Source organism: Solanum dulcamara, chromosome 10 (genome assembly GCF_947179165.1).
Source record: "Solanum dulcamara chromosome 10, daSolDulc1.2, whole genome shotgun sequence".
NCBI lineage: Eukaryota > Viridiplantae > Streptophyta > Magnoliopsida > Solanales > Solanaceae > Solanum > Solanum dulcamara.
The window spans coordinates 1,128,547-1,148,013 of NC_077246.1; the positions used below are offsets into that span (position 1 = coordinate 1,128,547).

Genomic DNA, 19,467 nt, shown 5'->3' on the forward strand with positions numbered 1-19,467 from the left:
CAACATAGGGGGGGTGGAGAACTCATATTAGGGTAGAAGGCTAGTACATAGTCTCGTTATTCTTCCGTATTAGTAGGCGCATTAGCGCACTATAATTTTCTTGTGCTCGAATTTATGTTATTATCTGTTACTTTTTGTACTTTGATTACCCTATTTTATTTGTGTCGCTATCATTATTTGATTTCCCATATCATTTTGAATTTCTTATCCTTATCTGACTTCTTTTTATGCTTCTATTGAGTCAAGGGTCTCTCGGAAACAGCCGTCCTACCTTAGTAGGAATAAAGTCTGCGTACAATTTACCCTCCCCAGACTCCACGTTATGAGATTTCACTAGGTTGTTGTTGTTGTTGTTATTCAATACCCAACATACCCACAAAATTCTTGTAGTGACTTTTCAATATTGTAATCTGATTTCTCTCAAGTTAAAGCTTTCAGATCCGTTAATGGCATTTCACATATGTTTCTTCAAATTTCGGGCAGTCAGTTTTATGAATAAACTTGATTTTAGCTCCACATAATATTCCTCAACTAATTTTAATAATTGGTCATTTTCGTGCAACTATGAAAATGCAGCCATCACCTTCTTCGTACATTTCCTCGGAAATTTGATGCAAAATCACCCTAAATCTTCTCCAAATTGCCCTAAATGTTAGATATAAGTTTCTCTGAACATTTCAATTCTTTTGATATATTACCCACTCAAAATGAAGCTCGTTTGTGTCAAGCCAAAATTTGAACTCAAACTTTTAAATTAACTTTAATGGTGGGTTTCAAGCTGATGCTTCGCATTTTCAACCTTGAGTTTCAATTTTCAGCTATGCAGAACTCTTCAAGCCATTAACGAACTCAACTGCTCTCAATTCAAGAATATAGATCCAAAAATTTCATATGGAAGCTTGTTGATTTTCATGGAGATCCGATACTCTTCAGATCCAAAAATCTTAGATGAACTCAGTCAAACAATAAATAACAACCAACATAAGAATCAACAAGTTTCAAATAACAACCAAACTTCAATGGAGTTTTCAAGCGTTTGAACTAATATTTAATGGAGTTTTTAAAATATTAAACCAAAAAGGAAAAAGAATAAATTTTTAATATAAAAATTGAATTTCCATGTGTTAAATGCGTGTATCTCACGGATTAACATAAATGTGATTATGGCTTTTTGAGAGTGTAATAATTTCAGTTTTAAATAGTTCAGGAGAGTGATAGAACTCTCATAAAATTAAAGTGTATAATTGAAAAATCGAATATAAGTCAGAGGGACATTTGTCTATTTTCTCTATTTTAATATATACAATATCATCTAAACAAAAAAAAGCTATTGAGTTACCGCTAACCGGGAAGAATGATGTAATCATAGTATATATCTCTTTCTTGGACTTTGATGATATTGACTAAATGAAATTAAATATTAAGGAAATATCAAATCTCACCTAGAAAAGTTGAAGTGAACTTTATATATAATTTCCAACAACTTGCAAGAGGAGCCAAACCCAAAAAAAAAAAGAACAGAGACAAAAAAAAAATGGCATCATATTCTACAGAGCCTACAGCTTCTAAAATTGTTGCTAAGCTTAACTTGAAGCCACATCCAGAAGGTGGATTTTACTCAGAAACATTCAGAGATAACTCAGTTATTCTCTCCAGATCTCATCTTCCATCTACATGTAAGTTCTTTATGTATAAAGTTTTTTACTTTTTGATTTATGGATCTTCAATTTCTTGACTCTGATCTTTCTTGACTGCTCATACTATTTTTGGATCTTGGATCACTTTTTTTTTCTATGTCTCTAGCAGTATTTATGTAAATGTGCAATAATAATTTCAAATCATTTGTAGTGTAGCGGCGGAACTGTTTTAATCAGAGTTCTTGAGTTCGAGTCGTGTCACCAGAATGGCTCCAAATGCGGAGCCCAGACACTGGAGGGGAAATCCAAAAAAAAAAAAATCAAATCAGCATTTGGACGTATGATTTAAGCAAATGTTGATTCCAAATCTCAAATTCTTAAAAAAAAAATTATTTGGGGTTCCAAAGGGTGATTTCAATTTTTTTAAAAAAATATAAAATTTACTCATAAGTTTATATTTTATAAAAAAGAGATCCATTATTAAGACTCATGTTTAGTGTAGAGACTAGTTATTATTATTGTTGACTAGTGGAAAACTAGAACTTCAAATCAATCTGATTTCAAATATTATTTCATATCGCATTTCCAAATGGCCCTTCTAATTTCCAGTGAAAAAGAAGACATTTTTACTATTTATGTTTCCTAGTGAGTTCTGTAAGCACTATTCAGATGTGAATTTCTTGAATTTTGTCAAGTTTGTCCAGCACATCTTCGTCGTGAAGGTAGTCTGTTGCCTAGATCTTATACCTTTCAAGGGCGAACCAAGATTTTTACTAAGAGGATTCATAGTATAAAAAAATAAATACACGATAAAAAAATAAATACACGAAGAGGTCGAGAAATTCAATATTTACTATATATACAGTGTTTTTGTGCCTCTTAGCTCTGCCCGGGGTTATTGTGCCTCATGTTAGGTTCCCTCTCAAACCCATATAAATAGGTCTTAAAACGACCTCGTGATGAAGTTATAGATGATATTAACGGTATCATAGTATTTCTTATGTTATACTTTCTAATTCTGCTACGTTGTAAAATATAATCAGCATGATTGTCTTAGAAAATAAGACTCAACTTAGGGGTGAACATAAACAATCATGCTAATAACATATTATGAAGTAGCATAATTAGATGGTGTAATAAGAAAATATGTATTATATCGTTGATACCATTCTACATCTTCATTATGATATGCGAGAGGACACCTAACCATGTGTAATTTGACTCATGGTTGGAGGAGCCCTTCGTCTTTGAGCACGTAAAATGTCTCCTCAAGCTGATGGAATTCTGTTTTCTGTTTAGTAAGTTCTGACTGCCTTGGCCTTGCGTGGCTCCACCCCTGAGCATTTGCCTCAGAAGAGAGAGTACAGGTTGAAACTTTCATTATCGAATTAGTTGGTTTTTCCCTGATCTTTCAGACTTCACCATTGCAGATAAGGTTGATCGACCTATCAGTACGTGCATCTACTTCTTGCTACCTTCTGGAAGCGCATCTCATCTTCATCGGATACCGTGTGCAGAAACATGGCATTTTTATATGGGAGAGCCACTCACAGTGAGTACTAATTCACTATAGTGGATGATCATCTTTCCTGTAGTCTACATAGATCTTTATGCACCAGATCAGGATTATCTCTGCATTGTCTGAGCTGTCTTTCTGCGGTGTTCTGTATATTTGGACACTCAAACTTGATCTCAGTTGACAAGTGAGCACTCCAACTTTGCGAATGCACATGTACACATCTCAACTCATCTCCATTGCGTCAGTTGAACACTCCAACTTACAAAAATGATGATCTAGACACCTCCAATAATTATGTGTTACGTCAGCGATGGGGGTGTTCCATAAGACACAGTAGGGATGAGTTTGGAGTGTTTAGTTTAAGTTGAGACCAAGTTGAAGTGTCTAGATGTGTAGTTTCAAAGTTGGAGTGCTTAATTATTAGCCGGGGCAAAATTTGAGTGTTTGTTTTGTATTATGCGAACCGGAAAGGATTTTGCTGGAATGACTCAATCACAAGTGTTAATAAAACTTGTAGGTACCATAAGGGTCATTAAAATTCATTACCAAAATAGGGAAGAGGCATTCTTTTTTAAATAGACGACAAACAAATTGAAACTGAGGGAGTATGTGAAAAGCCATAAATATTAACCCGCAATTTCAAAAGTACAATGAGTTTAGTGTTATAGGTTGAACCTGTCCAGTTTAAATGTTGGATCCGCCTCCACATATCAGTTATCATATCTAGTCTTGAACTTTGGAAGTAAACGAGATGTTCTTCTTCTTGGAAAAGTTTCTTATTTTGGATCTTCATAATCGTTCTTTACGATAACAGAACATTTGTTATTCCCCGCTTAAGAGTTATGCATTACTTACTCACCAATGGTTTTTTTCTAGAAATGACAATGAAAAACACTTTCTGTGCTTTAATTTCAGGTGATGGAACTAAACGAGATTGATGGCAAGGTGAAGTTAACTTGCATCGGACCTGATCCCATTGTAGATGATCAACTCGTGCAGTATACAGTACCTCCGAATGTATGGTTTGGTGCATTTCCCACGAGGGATTACAACATATCTTCCGATATGCAAGTAACGAAAGCACCTACAAGAGATGGTGAGAAGCATTTCTCTCTAGTTGGATGTACCTGTGCTCCAGCATTTCAGTTTGAAGATTTTGAATTGGCAAAACGTTCTGATCTTGTTTCGCGTTTTCCTGCCCACGAATCCCTCCTCTCTTTGCTCGCCTTCCCTGAGCTGTGAACATGCTTATTGTGTTGTTGTTCTTTCACCACTTCCTTCCGAGGAATATGTACTCGGTGGTTGATCTAGAGCATAATCTACGGGTTCACAGAACCTAGTAGCTTTTTCACGAACTTAGTAAAATATCTATAAATATTTGACTGAAATACTTACTTGTTTCTTGTTTCATCTTAGTACTTGTGTTGTGTGTAATTTGTTCAGAGTGGCAATAAAAGGCAATCAGTTAAGTTATTTCATGTATGGTTCAGAATGTTTTGTTTTGCTTTCACTTTCGTTTATTCTTTTTTTAGACTGTTTTTTCTTGAGCTGGAGGGTTTATAAAAACAGTTTCTCTACCTCTGAGGTAAGGGTAAAGATCTGGCTATCTGCGTACACTCGACCCTCTCCAGATGCCACTTTGTGGAACTGCTGGTGTTGTATCTCTTTCAGCATAATTCATTTGCCCATCATAATGGATAGACTTTGTGGAACTGCTGGTGTTGTATCTCTTTCAGCATAATTCATTTGCCCATCATAATGTACAGCTTATTTGCCATAATCATCCACAAACTTTTACTTCCTCATCTTAAAATATTTATCGTCTTTATTAAAAATATTTGTCTCAAAATACTTGTCATTTTAGAAGTTCAAGACAAAAATAATTATCTTTTTCTCATTTTATTTTTAGTATTAATTATTCTTGAAGACTATAAACACTTCAATTATGACACATAAGTAGAGTAAAATTCAATGAAGAGACATTATATTAGTTACGTTTTATATGGAAAGTTAGAAAGATACTAAAGGATAGCGTTGGGATTCTACAAGATGTGTTCGATTTCAGTTAGGATTCTTGGAGGTTACTTCACCGGTTCACCCTAAACCCTAGTTCATGCCTATAATATTTCTTGAAAAGGCATTTCGAATATCCCATATCTCGAGTATTCATAAAGATCAAAATCTCAAATATCCCATAAAATCTTGGGTTATTCGTAAAGAGATCAAAATATTTCAGATTCTTCTTGCAAATACTTCAAGAAAATCCACAAATCTTTTCATGGAGATCAAGTCCAAATCATCCTAGTTCGAGAAATACGCCACTAACGGCCTTCGAATCACGGAAAATCTTTTAGGAGAAAAAAATCAAGGGAACAAACAGATTTGTACCTACATTATTCTATGACTTTATCAATAAAATTATATTTCTTCATATTTTATTTGTGATTATAATTTATTTTTCATCACTTTAAAATTTATTACAAACAATTATATCATCAAATCGTTTGAATTTATTTTCTTAAAAAAAGAGTTAATTACTGATTTAAATTTTAATATTGAGGCAGATTACTCCTTAATAGCAACCATTAATAATAATAATAAAAAATATTAGTCAAAGTCAAGAAACTCCATTCTCTTTCTAGTGGCACCCTTAAGTTCTTCTGCATCCTTGTCTGCCTTTTGAGCCTACATATATATGCCAATAATATTAGTTGGAGATGTTAAATAAGCGGATTGGATTGAATTTAGAAAAATTAAAATAAATGAGTTAATAATTCACCCAAATTTAAATGAATTAGACTGAATATATTTTTATGAGTTAATTTTATCATCTCTAATATTAGTACTATCATTTAATTAATTACCACAAGGCATATACCCATAAAACAATGCTATGAAACTTAGTTCTTAAGGAACCAGCAATCTTTTATTATAATGTTCTAAAAAGAATTAGTATTAACTTTTTACATTTGGAAATTTAAAATTTTAAACTTTTTCATGTTATTGTATATTATTTTATCATCACAAAAATGTATAATGACACACGTTTAAAATTATACATTTCAAAAATCTTCAATTATGAATCCTTTCTTTCATCAATTTTGCATCAAGTCAAACATGATCACATAAAATGAAATGGATACAGCAGCAACAACAATATAGGATACACTTGATCCAGCGATTTGACAAGAAACATAGTTATATATGTTTCAATTTATGTAATATCGTTTGAATTTTGAGAATAATACTTAAAATTTATATATTTAGAAACTATGTAAAAATACGTACCCTTTTGATTTCTGCTGCTGACACACAAGTCATGTGTGGGGGGAGTTCCTCCTCGTTAGACTCCTACATATATAAAACACAAAAATTAAAATAATTTTTTTTTGCTATGAAAAAAAAGGTATTCTATTTAGAAAAAAATAAAATAAAGTAAAGGGTGGTCACAAAAAGAATAACATCCTACATATTAGTATAGTCATTCTGTTTTGCAGGTTTCGATAATGATAATTTCATAGATTTACGTATTGACCTATAGGTAAACTTTGTTATAATTAGCCTATACTTTTTCCTTTAAATGATAAAATTCAGTGGACATCTTGGGAGTCTATAACGCCCACGTTATCGTGATCCGAACACTTCATTGAATTATTCTATTAGTAAGAATGACAGATTATGTATGTACACATAATTAACACAAGTTGATGATTTTAACTTAGCGATTGTACCATGAACAATCCCAATATTTGTTACTATCAAAATATAAACAATAGAGTTTTTTCTTCTTCTTTTTCTGATGCATTGATTGTATATAATTAGAAGTATATTAATTATTGTGTATAAAGTGAAATACTGATTGAACAAATGTATCTAGCTTTATATGCGACAAACAAATCACACCAGCAAAGAATTTTTTTTCTTTTTCAGAAAGATGAGAAGATAAAACATGTTTATCGATTTTAGCTTTGGGTTTAAAGTTATTAATATATATAACCACAAAATTTTAATATAAAATGTTGGTCAATTTATTTATTTTTCACCCTTGAATGGCTATAGCTCCGCCTCTAACTGATAACTCACCTTATTAAAAATAATTTCTCATGATTAAAGACCAATAATTTTCTGAGATTTTATATATTATTTTATGAGAAATAAACGCAAAAATTTACGTACCCGTTGTCCGATGAGCATAACATTTTCCCCACGAACAATGTAGAGACCCAAAGATATGTCACAATAAAGATTTCCCACAATTATTCTTTCTGATGTACCTTCCAATACTATATTTGCTATATTCAAACATTAAAAAAAAATTGTCAAGAAACATAGAATTTGTCCGTTACTAATTCATGTATTTTTAGCAATGACGAGGCATAAAAATCATATAGTTTATGAATAAATATCAAGAAATACTTTACCATATTGATCGAAAGAACGAAAAGTTCCCAAGAGTTCTCTACCATCTCGTAGTAATATAACAATTTTTCCTATAAAAAATAGTGATTCACTCGTATAAAGACCACAAAATTAAAAAAAATATAATAATATACATACATGATCATACGAATCAAAAATCTAGAATCAAATCAGTTAATTATTCATTTTTTTTGCTTATGTATGTAAATTATACTGATGATGTAAAGTAACTTTATATTACTAATCGTATATATAACTTAAACTCTTAATTGACACATAATGAATATTTAATTACATAAAGGAGAAAAAAATAGAAGGAAAAGAGAATTAGGATTCATACTATCAAGATAGCTTGCAAGGCTTGATGAGAATAATTTGTCATTTGAATCTGACCAATTAGACATTTGTTGTGTCTTAGTACATCTGTTTTCTTGCTCGTTAGCGCTATTCTTTTATTTACAAAACAAGGTAAAGAAACTAATTTATGTCACAACATGATTTAGATGAAATAACAGTTTTGTTGATGTATTCATCTTGAAATGATGAAGAAGAGAGATTTATAAGATGGATAGAAATGGATTTAATAAAGTTAGATGCATAATGACTATACAATGCATATAATAATACCTAATATTTAGAGACAGATTCAAAATTTAAATTTTATGATTTAATTTTTAATATTCTTATATTATGGTATTGAATTTTTAAGTTGTGAGTTCAAATTTACAATTTATTACTACAATATTAATAGATTCTTACATTTAAACTTATGTTTCGTGCAAAAAAATTATTGAATTCAGATAAATTCGTCACGATAATATTTTTTTAATGAAAAAAAGTCATTCACTTTTAGATGTGTTGGTTTTTTATAAGTGGTGTAAGTGTTTGGTGAGCCTTTTTGGACGGTGGCTTTTGCAGAAAAAAAGAGATATATATGCCATCTTTTTCTTCCAATTCCCAATTTCCCATGATTCTATCCATGACATTTCCAAGCACTAAATATTTTTATAGGATGCTACAAATATATATATATATATATAAGATAGAGCACTAGTATTTTACTTATGAATATATGTTATATATAGTAAATAATTCTTATATTAATAGTGTATTTTAATTGATGGAGGAGGTTTTGAAGTAACAGTAAAATTACTGTCGAATTGGGTGATTTATAAATTATGAATTTGAGCTAATTGTGACATTAGCTATTGACACTTATGGCTAGAGCTGTTAAAATGGATTTAATCAGTGAGATTGGCCCAACCCAACCCTTGAATTAGGTGAGGTTGGGCTAAAAAATTTAAGTCAATTTAGGAACGAAACTTTTTAGCTCAGCTTCATTTAGCTCGCCAGTCTCATAGGCTCAATCCACCGGCCTTGAGGCCAGTCCATGGGTCGTGAATTTTAAAAATATTTATTATATATATTTTAAGTAGTGTTTTATTTTGTTAAATCTACGGCAACTAAGCAATTAAAATTGTTATAATTATGAATCTTTGACCTTTTTTTTACTTTTGTGTTTATGCCTAATTTTTCGTTTCTCCTTTCTTGTCTAGTTTAGGAGGAAAAATGATCATGTAATGTATATGTAATGTATGTTGTTCTGATTAATCCTATGAACGTTGACTATTATATTTTTCCTATCTTGTTGTTTTGTAAATATTCCACTAAAGTATGTGCAACTCATGGACATATGAATTTTTGACGTATTGGTGTTATGTTCATCAATGTTTGATAGTCTTTCTAAGAGGTCAATGTTGTTCATCTTTTGATTGAAGGATCAATCAATTCCAATCCGTAACCCACTTAAAGTTGGGTTGAACTGCTATTTTATAGGTCATTTAGTTAAAATGGGCAACTCGTCCTATTTCATTTAACTCGCTAGTCTTTTACGGTTGAATTGGCCAGTCTATTTTGATAGCTCTGCTTATGCCAGATTACATTAAACTCCTTTGTGGTGAAACTCTTGGTTAGAACCCAGATGAATAATGTGAAATAATCCGAACACTAGACTATACTTAATAGTGCATTTTTATAGTTTAAATTTAATGTATTTACTGTCTAAAAATATTTAGAGTACTTAAGTCCTTTATTTTTACATTTCTTCAAAGTATCATAAATCGAATATTCTCACAAAAGAGAAACTTTACATGTCTTACAACAATAGCTTATTTTTGTATTCAATCATGAAAATGATACAAAAAAAAAAGTATCAAATTATTAATTACCTTAATCCATGCAAATTTTAATTAATTTGTAGCTTGAAGCCATGCAATTTGACAACAACAACTTATATATCTAGCATATCTAGCGTAATATCGTAAAATGAAGTTTGAAGATGATAGAGTGCATATAAATCTTACATCTATCTCGTAGATCAAAAGGTTATTTTCGATAGATCTCTTATTTAAGAAAAAATAGTTGAGAAAAAAGAACGAAAGTAAAAGGGGCTTGAAGCCATGCAATGTGATTTACTATAAAAAAAATACTTTGAATGATTTGATTTGAGGAAAGATTTATTTGCTTTCCATCTCTCCTTCTAATCTGACATCTGTTAATGCTTTAATCACGTAAGCTTTTGAGATAATTTGTCTGTTTATGCTTTTTAAAATCTCAGCTTTCTTAATTTAATCATAGCTCATTGCTTTAATGATTAGTTGATTAAAAAAAAGAGTGGGGACATCACAATAATAACCTTCCTTCTTTAACCATATATTTCAGGTTCGAGCTTGATTGAACACAAAATTATTTTTTAGGGAATAATTTATTTTTAATAAAAAAAAAATTAACGCGAATTTAAATTTAATCGGACAAACCAAACCATGACCCTTGCTTTGTCCCCACAATTTTTTTATTGGTCGATTATTTGAAATAATTACTTTACATGACATCTACATTACTTGCAACTTAATAGCAAGACTGATTTTTAGGTTGACTTGGAACTAATTGAAACAACAAATAATCTATTTTATCTTACAACTTATTTACACTTTTGGTGAACACAAAAAATTCTATCATTAAAGATTGGTAGGATGGTAACCATCGGTAAAGTTTTCTCTATCATTAATCAAGGGTCTCCTATTTACGTCAAGAATGAAATTATCTTTGATAGAAACTAATTTCCGAAGCAAAACTAGATTAGTCAAAAGCTACAGTAAGTTGGATAATCAGTGTTGACTAAGGAATTTTCTTCTCCCCAATTACAAACATTCAAAATCAATTGAATACAGTTATTTACAAATTGATAACATTCTTGATCAATTTCTTAGTAGAATAAAAAATATGTACCTATTGAAAAATATTGTAATAAAACAATGATACAAAAATATGGGGAGAGGATTTAAAAAAACCATGAATATGTTCTCTATCAACTAATTGTATAATCTGTCATTAGTTGACACAACATATACAACAAAATCTTGAGGAAAAGTTGAAGTTGTAGTAGTAATTTTCTTCTCATTTATTATCTCCAAAACAGACCCTTGTGCTCCGAACTTTTCTAGGATCGCGCGCATAGCGGAAGCTTAGTCCATTGGGCTACCCTTTTTTTTACTTATTATCTTCACAACAGCAGTATTGACAACAAGTGAAGCAACCTAAACATCCCACGGCACCTAGACACTGGGTGAGTGCAATTGCACACTGATGATTCATTTTCGAACATGTCCTAATGCAGCAACTGCAACAGCAGCATAGAACACATAACTTTCCGCAACAATTCGACGTTGCTTTTGCAATGATATCTGCTGCTTCGTCCTCTATCTCGATGGCTCCAGGAGGAATATTCTCAATTGTAGCAGTGAGGTTACCAAAACCAAAGCCAAGGTAGTGTAGTAATATTGTCTTCTGTACTAAGCGTTCCTCTACCTTCTCATCATCAGAATAAACCTGATTCATTAAGCTTCCGTTACAGAAAGAAGACGAGTGTGATAATGAAGTACATCATTTTACTATATGATAAATTTATTATGAGTCTTATGTCTATACGATATGCCATAATGGCAACATGCTACTGAAAAAACTCTAAACTTGTTTTCTTATTAGTCTGGTGTGTGGTTTCCCCTGCTGGATTTCGATTCCACGAATATTAAGAATACCATCAGATTGAAGTTAATACTAGTATGTAGCTATTTGACTTGTTATCAAGTTGTCAGAGTGTCTCGAAAGTGAACTTCTAGAGATTGCCATTACTCATTTAGCATGTAGATGAATGAGCTACTATAAAATGCGTTAAATGAGCAAGTTTAGTCATTTGTGAATCCTACACCAAATTGTCTACTCAGAATTGTAGATAGAAGATATAAAAGTTGAAGCTTGACAAATTCCATCCTTACCTTCCTCTTTGTGGTTGGCTTAATGACTCTCACTCTTTCAGTCTCCACGAATGCCATGCGCGTATACTCAGAGAGCACTGCATCTTGTATACTCATTTTTGCAATCTGCTATGAAAGTAGAAGGGCTCAGTAATGGAAGCTGAGGACTAAGGTGTGAAAATTACTTGAGAACTACGTCAAGAATATAAAGGGTGAAATAATATATAGGATCAGGATAAACCATTCATGTTCAAACATAAAAATGTGGGAGGTAATAACCTTCTGTTCAAGATCCTTATTTTCTGTAAACCATGCCTGAGCTGTGAGTATTTCAATCTGCTGCTTCACCCTTGCCTGCATGTTCAAATACAAGGAATTAAATTGATATAAAACAGGATGCTCCTCTTAAACCAAGTTCACTAATATGGAGTTCAGCGGAAAGCCATAAACTGTTCTCAGTAGTTCGATCAAGAAAATAGACAGACAAACTGAGCAATTGTCTTCACTATGGTATGCACTAACAGATATAGAGAACTCCTTATTTAGTATTAGAATGAAATGGCTTGAAAAAACTGACCCTTTTCTGATCAGCTTTAACTACTCCGGAAATTTAAATTGAGAAGGGAAGAGTCGTTTAAAGGAGAGCAATAACAACAACAACATAACCTTGTGGGATGTGTGGGATCTGGGGAGGGTGTTGTGTACGAAGACCTTACTTCTACCTTGTGCAGGTAGAGAAGGTAGAGAGACTGTTTCCGACAGACTCTCAGCTCAAGTATAGCATATCAAAGCAAGTAAGAGAAGGGAATACAGTAATGAAGAAGCAATGATGGAAATACTAGAGAATTTAAAGGAAAGCAACTCCTATTTTTCATATAATGAATAATACCACAATGATAAATCAAAAGATATTTATCATTATCATCAATATTATATATATATATATATATATATATATATATATATATATATATATATAGACATTGATTAGATTGACAGGCAATTCGAAAAGCCAGAAAACATGCATCGTCTATTGATTATACATCTATAACTGACTATGCTGCCTCACCTTGTCAAGAAGTATGGGTTTGGACTTGAACCCTTTCACCTCCACAGAGAAATTGCTCATGTCTGCTAATTTTCCTTTAGCTTTAAGCATCTCAGGAAACACTCCTTGGTATCTGCCTGATAAGACTACAGGTCCTTCAGATGAAAGGTCTGGAATTTGAGAGGGATACACCTATCACAAAATTTAACGGTTCTTTCTCAGGAAACATGTATTTAGATAGGTAAAACTGCATCAATGTAACTATGGCAGTCTTTTGAAACGACACTGAGGGCTCATAATAAATCATTAAAACTTATGTTCATTAGATCATAGCCAGATATATCAGTAAGAGAGTATATATTCATAAGCAAACCTCTAATTCTTCAAGACCATCAAGGTTCTCAAAAGCAATATTTGCAAGGATGATAGATGAAGCCCTGGAGAATAGCCTCTCCAAACGAACTTGAAGTAATTCTGAAAAAGCACCAACATGAGAAATGGTTACATGTCACAACAGCTAAGAATTTACAGGACAAAAGCAGGTAACTGAATCTAAGCGTCTTTAGCAAAATACGACCAAAAGCTGCTACAAAACACCGGCCCGTGAAACAATAATTTTGGGACACACTTGGAAACTACATCTACATGTGCTTTATGATAACACGCCATTGTCGTCGTGCTCAGCCAAAGAAAAATGTGCTATTATTCAGCTTGCAGACATTGAGGGGCCATAAATCTAAAAAACACCAAACAAGTGTCGTCCATGTGTTTGCAATAAGAAAATGCCTCATCTCTAAAATAGGAAGTCATTGTTTGATTTTGGAAAAATTGTTGATACAAATTTGTCCAACCTCAAGTAAGACGATCATGGTAAATGAATTTATTCTTTCTCTTATAAATAATGTAATTAATAAAAAAATCATGGTAAATGAAGAAATGGTCAAGAAGGCAACTAAGGGGGTGAAATTAGTTGTGCAGAAACCAAAAGATAATAACCATCAAACCAGTTTAATGATAATCCCACCATTCAATCATGTCACAAAAGCATTTTGGCAACAATTCTCAAAAGAAATACCTTGTACAAGCAGAAAACTCACCAACATCAAAAGCAGCATCATAATGACCACGACTCATCATTGCTAGTGTGCGCAGAAAATAATGGTTGCAGAATAATCCTGAAAAAATCTCAAATTAGAATCAGATGTTGGAAAAGAATAACCCTACTGTACTAAGGACATTTTACTTATTGCACAGAGAGAGAGAGAATCCAGGCACAGAGATCCAAAACAGCATGCAACCATTGGGATTTAGGTGGCTATGGAGAGTATCAATTATATGGTAAAGAGCTAGTAATAGCCTCAACGCGTAACAACCTGAAGACCTAAGTTTGTAAATACATAGAACAATGACAAATCCGAACTATTGTTACATGGATATGGTACAGTTCTGAGATGATGTCACTAGGTTTTAAAACAACAACAGAGAAGATCATGCATCTCCTACACAAACGACTCCCTTTGTTTCGAGGGTGGAGATGAGGGGTGATGCTGCTGCATGTAATGTATACCTATGCCAAATGTGTAAAGCCGTGGGCACATTGTTCTGTTTTGTGTGAAATGACTCTTCATGAATTTACAGATCTGTCTTTCATCTTCAACAGCTCCATCTGTGACCAGAAAAATGATAGGCATGGATTCTCCAGCATTAGACAACATCCCTATGGCCTGATAAAGGAAAAGGCATTTCTGTCAGATTAGTCACAAAAACGAGTAGATATCTAAGTCAACATATGCTTACTTTATTTGAAATAAAACTTGGATATATCAACCAATTAACTACACCTCAATCCCAAACTGGTTGGGTTAGCCATACAAACCATCAAATCCATTCAGCTCTATTCAAGTCCATTTCAATCCAATAAATACTGTCTTTTAAGGCCAAATCAGGATTGCTCAATGCTACAAGTTCTCTAACTGTAGAACATCACTCAACTACACCTCAATCCCAAACTGCTTAAGTTAGCCATAAAAACCATCACATCCATTCAGCTCTATTCAAGTCAATTTCAATCCAATACTAAATACTGCCTCTTAAGGCAAATTAGGATTATCTAAAGCTACAAGTTTTCTAACCGTCGCACTTGATTGAGAGATCAAGGATTGAAGAAGTAGATACAGCAATTAATATGAAAGTAATAAATGCAAGTCTCTGAGATAATACTGGCATTGATATTTTATCACGACACACCACATCTTAGTTAATGTAAAATCTAAAAGCAAAGAACAGTGTTAAGTAAAGTAATAAATGCATTCTTCAGCACTGTTATTCATAAACATGCACTAATTCAGGATGTACAGGTTCAGCAGCTTCATAAACACAAGGTGGAACACTATTATTTCTCTTTCCTTAACACTGATAAATGGTAGCATACAACAGAAAAGTAGATGAGAATATAATGACCTGTTTCAATGGATTCAAGATATTTGTACTGCCACCAGCAATAAAGTTCATGTCAATCCACTGAATTGCATTGCCAATAGCCTCCTTGGTTGCTACTTCCAGTGATGATGAAAATAGGTACTCTTCACTGTTAAAAGCTATTATGTTAAACAAATCTTGGGAATCAAGTTTTGATAATGCTACAGAGAGTGCTTGTTTGGTATCATCGATTGGTTTTCCCTTCATGCTCCCACTTATATCAACAACAAATATCACTTCCTTTCTGAAGACCTATCACAAAATTCAAAGGAAATGAAATATAAAGCGCCCCCTCATACTCACACAAAATAAAATTGAACAAACAAAAGAAAAAAAATGTTTTACTTTCTTAATTTATCCTTCCACCTTATAAAGGTGAAGGTAAATATGTGTCAAGTAGTCTTCTTGACATATCAATAAGTTATAAATCAACCAAGATGATCAAGAAACCTTAAACTGCAAATATTTATGTAGCTTGCTGTTCAAACATATTTTAGCTAGTTTACCACATCTTTTGTCCATAAATCATTTTCTGGATTCAATAGATGCTAATTTTAGAAGAATAACTATATCAACTTTGCTAATAATTAAATTTCTGGAGAAATGCAAAAGAAGACAATGAAAAAAGAGGCACCAACCTTTCTACACTCCTGGGCACCTGGAAAAAGATAGCAGCTGAACATCTTTCTCTGATCAGTGTCATGTTGTTGGGGAGATTGCAGAAGTACACTGCCTTGGTAGTTGGGACTCGAGATCTAAAATGACGGTGATGACAGAGCAGAGAGTTCCTCAGAACCCAAATTATAGAACAGTTCTTATATCATTTTAATGTTGCTAAAATGAATTTGCAACATACATGTATATTATAAACAACAGATTGTGACATATAACCTAGTCAACACATAATTTAAACTTTCTATTCCAGGAATACGAAACAAATTCATGGAGGGCATACCTTGTAAGTAATTACAACATCATTACTTGACCAGTTAAGGACATCAGCTTCATAGAACAAGCCCGACTTTTCATCTTCATTTTCTAGCTCCTAAAAGACCAATATCAACACCAATGTCACATTACTTCATCAACCACAAATTACAAATCAGTAGAATGCATAACATGCTACCTTAAGAGGGTGACTGATAGCCTTATACGAAACCTCAGTTCCCAGACCACAGTTAACATTAAACTGTATCTTTTCTTTCTTAGATATCTTCTTTCCAACTGGAGTCACGTACCCCGGGAAACTATAGGGTATGCTCAAGGTAAATTGGCCATCGCGATACAATAACTTCTGAGACCATCTAATAGTGACTGAGATATAGGTTCCCCCATCAACCTGAAAAGGTAATTCCATTAGTAAAATGAACAATCATGGACGAAATAAGAAAGCACATTATATAGCAGACAGTTACCTCTGGTATTGTAAGGGTAAAAATATGGGGCTTCAGAAAGCATCCATCTTCAATTTTGGCTAACTTTTTATTTTCCCTTTCATCATCCTCGGCAACTAGTTTAGTGCTGTATGATTTCCTGGGTAACTCAACCTCGACACCTAGAATTGAACCCTGTTAGCCAAATAATGCATCACTTGAGAACAAACAATCAGCAATGTTTCACTTCTGTGAAACAGGAGAATGGCAAGGATTAAAAAAGAATAAGAAAGATTCAACAATACAACACTTCCCAAAATCTTACATGAAGGTGGAAACTACCTTTATCATTAAAGCACCAAACCAGCCAAACCATTCATGCTCCTCTCTTTGCATATAAAGGGGGAAAAAGGGAGGGAAGAGGCAGGGAAGAACAGAGAAGAGCACGCTATCCAGAGAAGTTCTATTAAGCCTTAGAACTAGAAAAGAATCTCGATAGGTCATTGCTTTCAAGATATGTTACTTTGCCTTTAACATTAAGAACCCATTGACTTGTGAGGCAAAATACAGTGAATACTTAACCAAAATCATTCAAAGCTATAAAACCTGTTTGACATCCTAAATCATGACCACCAACATCTTTGGTTGAACTACAAATGTTTTCCTTGTGAGAATGACATTTGTAGTTCACAAATAGTAATTAGACAAAAATATTGTTTCCTACCAAAAGTTATACCATAACAACCAAGCAGATACCGGACATCGAGTGGAAAACAAAAAAGAAAAACTTCCCCTCTTGAGTGCTTATTATCAGCTCAAGAGAAGTCATTCAAAAAGATAATCTCTTTGCATTTACTGAAACAAGTAGCTTCATTATTATAAAGATATGACACATGATCCTAACTAAACCCCAAAAGTTATCTCAAGAGTAGGATTGCCCAAGTCCATATAAGCAAATCACCGGTCCATCCTGCAACCAATGTGGTGGGACTCTAGCCCACTCAAAAACACTTATAATTACTCTCTACCTATTGAGATCCAACACTTAACATGTATTACATCATAGAAAAAGAGTGAAATTTTATGGGTAAATTAGAAGAATTGCGTATTCAATAATACATATATTACATAATTGAAAGTGCGAAATTTTATGGGGAAATTAGAAGAATTACATATTCAATAATACAAAACACAATGAGTTTCAAGCCTCAAAATTCAAACCATAGATATCACGAGATGGAAACAACTCGCATTGCACCAAATTCACCCCAGAGACTATTCGCTAACTCAAAAGGAGGAAAATTATCCGGCCCCTCCAATTGTCCGGTTTCCAGGGCCCACTTCAACCCCGGCTGTTATAACTAGCTCAAACGAAAAAGGATTTTTAAGTCTTGACATTCCATTCATCAGATTACAAGGTGAATTAAATTCTCACCAAAACAAGATAAAAGTTCACGTAACCAACCAATTGAGCTATTAACGCCCCGCACCTCACAAAAATAAATGAGATAAAACTTAAATTTCTGTAATTACCTGCTCGCCCATGGGAACAGCAATGCGACAATCACAGCTCCGGCTACTCATAACACAATGCAAACGCCACGAACCCGTAACAGTAACAAACGCCGTATCGAAATAACAATCCGCCGCAACCGAAACACCGTTCATCTGTAACGGAATCAAAGCAGGAGGATCGCACCTTCCATGCACATGAGGTTGATAACTCGGAATATCCGGGTTATCAACAAATGCAGGATTCTCAATCACAGCATACATCATAGGCGACGTCGGAAAATACGATTCCACCGATTTCACCATCGCCGTCATCTGCTTCGGCGGCGCAACCGCACGATCCTTCCCAAAATATATCCGTTTTGATAACCTCAACCCGTCTTCTACCGATTTCACAAATTCCTCGTGATCCGCCATTGTGAAATCAAATAATAGATGTACATTCAAAAAAATGTGTGTATATAATGGTGAAGAAGAGGATTTTGCGAAATGTTGGATTTCGTTTCTTCCTCTTCTTCTTGGGGAGCAAACTTTTCCGATCGCCAACCGACGTTATGGTGTGATGTTATTATCATATAAACTTTGTTAACACGTTATTGCCACGGCTTGCAAGTTTTGCTAGCAATGGCTGCCATACAATTTCTCACTTTAGTTTGAGATTTCGACTCAAAATAATTAGCGGACACAATTAGATATAGTTGAACAAGTAAACAGGCATGCCTCATGCATGGCAAATCTCATGTGATTATGCGAGATATATTCCTCTGATGCGATTTGATATGAAGTAGGGTGTGTGTGTTAATTAAAAATAATATATTTATGTATTATGTATTTTTTATTTATTTATTTTGGAATATTTGGTTTATAATATATTTTACTATTTTATTATGTGTTTTTTTTTTTGAACTGCTTTAATATTCTTGTTATTGAATCGAGGTCTATCGAAAAATTGTTTTTCTACCTCTTTAGGTCAGAAAAATATCTGTATACACATTATTCACTCTAGATATATTGTTGTTGTTGTTGTTACTCTTAACTCCCTAATCAAACTAGTTGTTCTTAAGTCGTGGCGATTTTTTCATACGAGTATAAATATTTTGAGCTGTCAACTTTTATAATTTATAGTATTTTTTTCAAATAGTATTTAAATATCGATGTGAATAGATTG

The 19,467-nt window shown here is 33.1% G+C and overlaps 3 protein-coding genes across 3 annotated transcripts; 1 reads left to right on the forward strand and 2 right to left on the reverse strand.

The window, feature by feature from the left end:
* Window positions 1–1,467: 1,467 nt before the first annotated feature.
* Window positions 1,468–4,634, forward strand: LOC129871376 (uncharacterized). The gene is made up of 3 exons (XM_055946277.1): window positions 1,468–1,676; window positions 3,068–3,189; window positions 4,072–4,634. Exons 1-3 carry the CDS (start codon window positions 1,535–1,537, stop codon window positions 4,396–4,398), a joined length of 591 nt encoding a protein of 196 aa, XP_055802252.1. The 5' UTR covers window positions 1,468–1,534; the 3' UTR covers window positions 4,399–4,634.
* A 999-nt stretch (window positions 4,635–5,633) lies between these two features.
* On the reverse strand, window positions 5,634–8,114 carry LOC129870905 (sm-like protein LSM1B). The gene is made up of 5 exons (XM_055945781.1): window positions 7,916–8,114; window positions 7,578–7,646; window positions 7,333–7,448; window positions 6,445–6,507; window positions 5,634–5,841 (listed from the first exon to the last, which is right to left on the reverse strand). The coding sequence occupies exons 1-5, from the start codon at window positions 7,977–7,979 to the stop codon at window positions 5,764–5,766; spliced, it is 390 nt and encodes a 129-aa protein (XP_055801756.1). The 5' UTR covers window positions 7,980–8,114; the 3' UTR covers window positions 5,634–5,763.
* Window positions 8,115–10,756: 2,642 nt separating this feature from the next.
* LOC129870689 (uncharacterized) lies at window positions 10,757–18,954 on the reverse strand. Its single transcript, XM_055945535.1, has 13 exons — window positions 18,321–18,954; window positions 16,830–16,982; window positions 16,541–16,753; window positions 16,370–16,459; window positions 16,053–16,169; window positions 15,397–15,666; window positions 14,504–14,660; window positions 14,034–14,111; window positions 13,310–13,410; window positions 12,958–13,128; window positions 12,168–12,242; window positions 11,910–12,014; window positions 10,757–11,463 (listed from the first exon to the last, which is right to left on the reverse strand). The coding sequence occupies exons 1-13, from the start codon at window positions 18,714–18,716 to the stop codon at window positions 11,125–11,127; spliced, it is 2,265 nt and encodes a 754-aa protein (XP_055801510.1). The 5' UTR covers window positions 18,717–18,954; the 3' UTR covers window positions 10,757–11,124.
* Between the last annotated feature and the right edge of the window lie 513 nt (window positions 18,955–19,467).

Excerpts from the sequence above, each read along its gene's own strand:
- LOC129871376 (XM_055946277.1), top strand. The coding sequence starts at position 1,535 with ATGGCATCATATTCTACAGAGCCTACAGCTTCTAAAATTGTTGCTAAG. Across the intron at positions 1,677-3,067 it reads ATCTCATCTTCCATCTACAT|ATAAGGTTGATCGACCTATC; the intron begins GTAAGTTCTTTA and ends TCACCATTGCAG. Across the intron at positions 3,190-4,071 it reads ATATGGGAGAGCCACTCACA|GTGATGGAACTAAACGAGAT; the intron begins GTGAGTACTAAT and ends CTTTAATTTCAG.
- LOC129870905 (XM_055945781.1), bottom strand. The coding sequence starts at position 7,979 with ATGTCTAATTGGTCAGATTCAAATGACAAATTATTCTCATCAAGCCTT. Across the intron at positions 6,508-7,332 it reads TTATGCTCATCGGACAACGG|GAGTCTAACGAGGAGGAACT; the intron begins GTACGTAAATTT and ends TTATATATGTAG. Across the intron at positions 5,842-6,444 it reads CAGCAGCAGAAATCAAAAGG|GCTCAAAAGGCAGACAAGGA; the intron begins GTACGTATTTTT and ends ATATATATGTAG.
- LOC129870689 (XM_055945535.1), bottom strand. The coding sequence starts at position 18,716 with ATGGCGGATCACGAGGAATTTGTGAAATCGGTAGAAGACGGGTTGAGG. Across the intron at positions 16,460-16,540 it reads CTATCAGTCACCCTCTTAAG|GAGCTAGAAAATGAAGATGA; the intron begins GTAGCATGTTAT and ends TTGGTCTTTTAG. Across the intron at positions 12,243-12,957 it reads AACCCATACTTCTTGACAAG|GCAAGGGTGAAGCAGCAGAT; the intron begins GTGAGGCAGCAT and ends TTGAACATGCAG.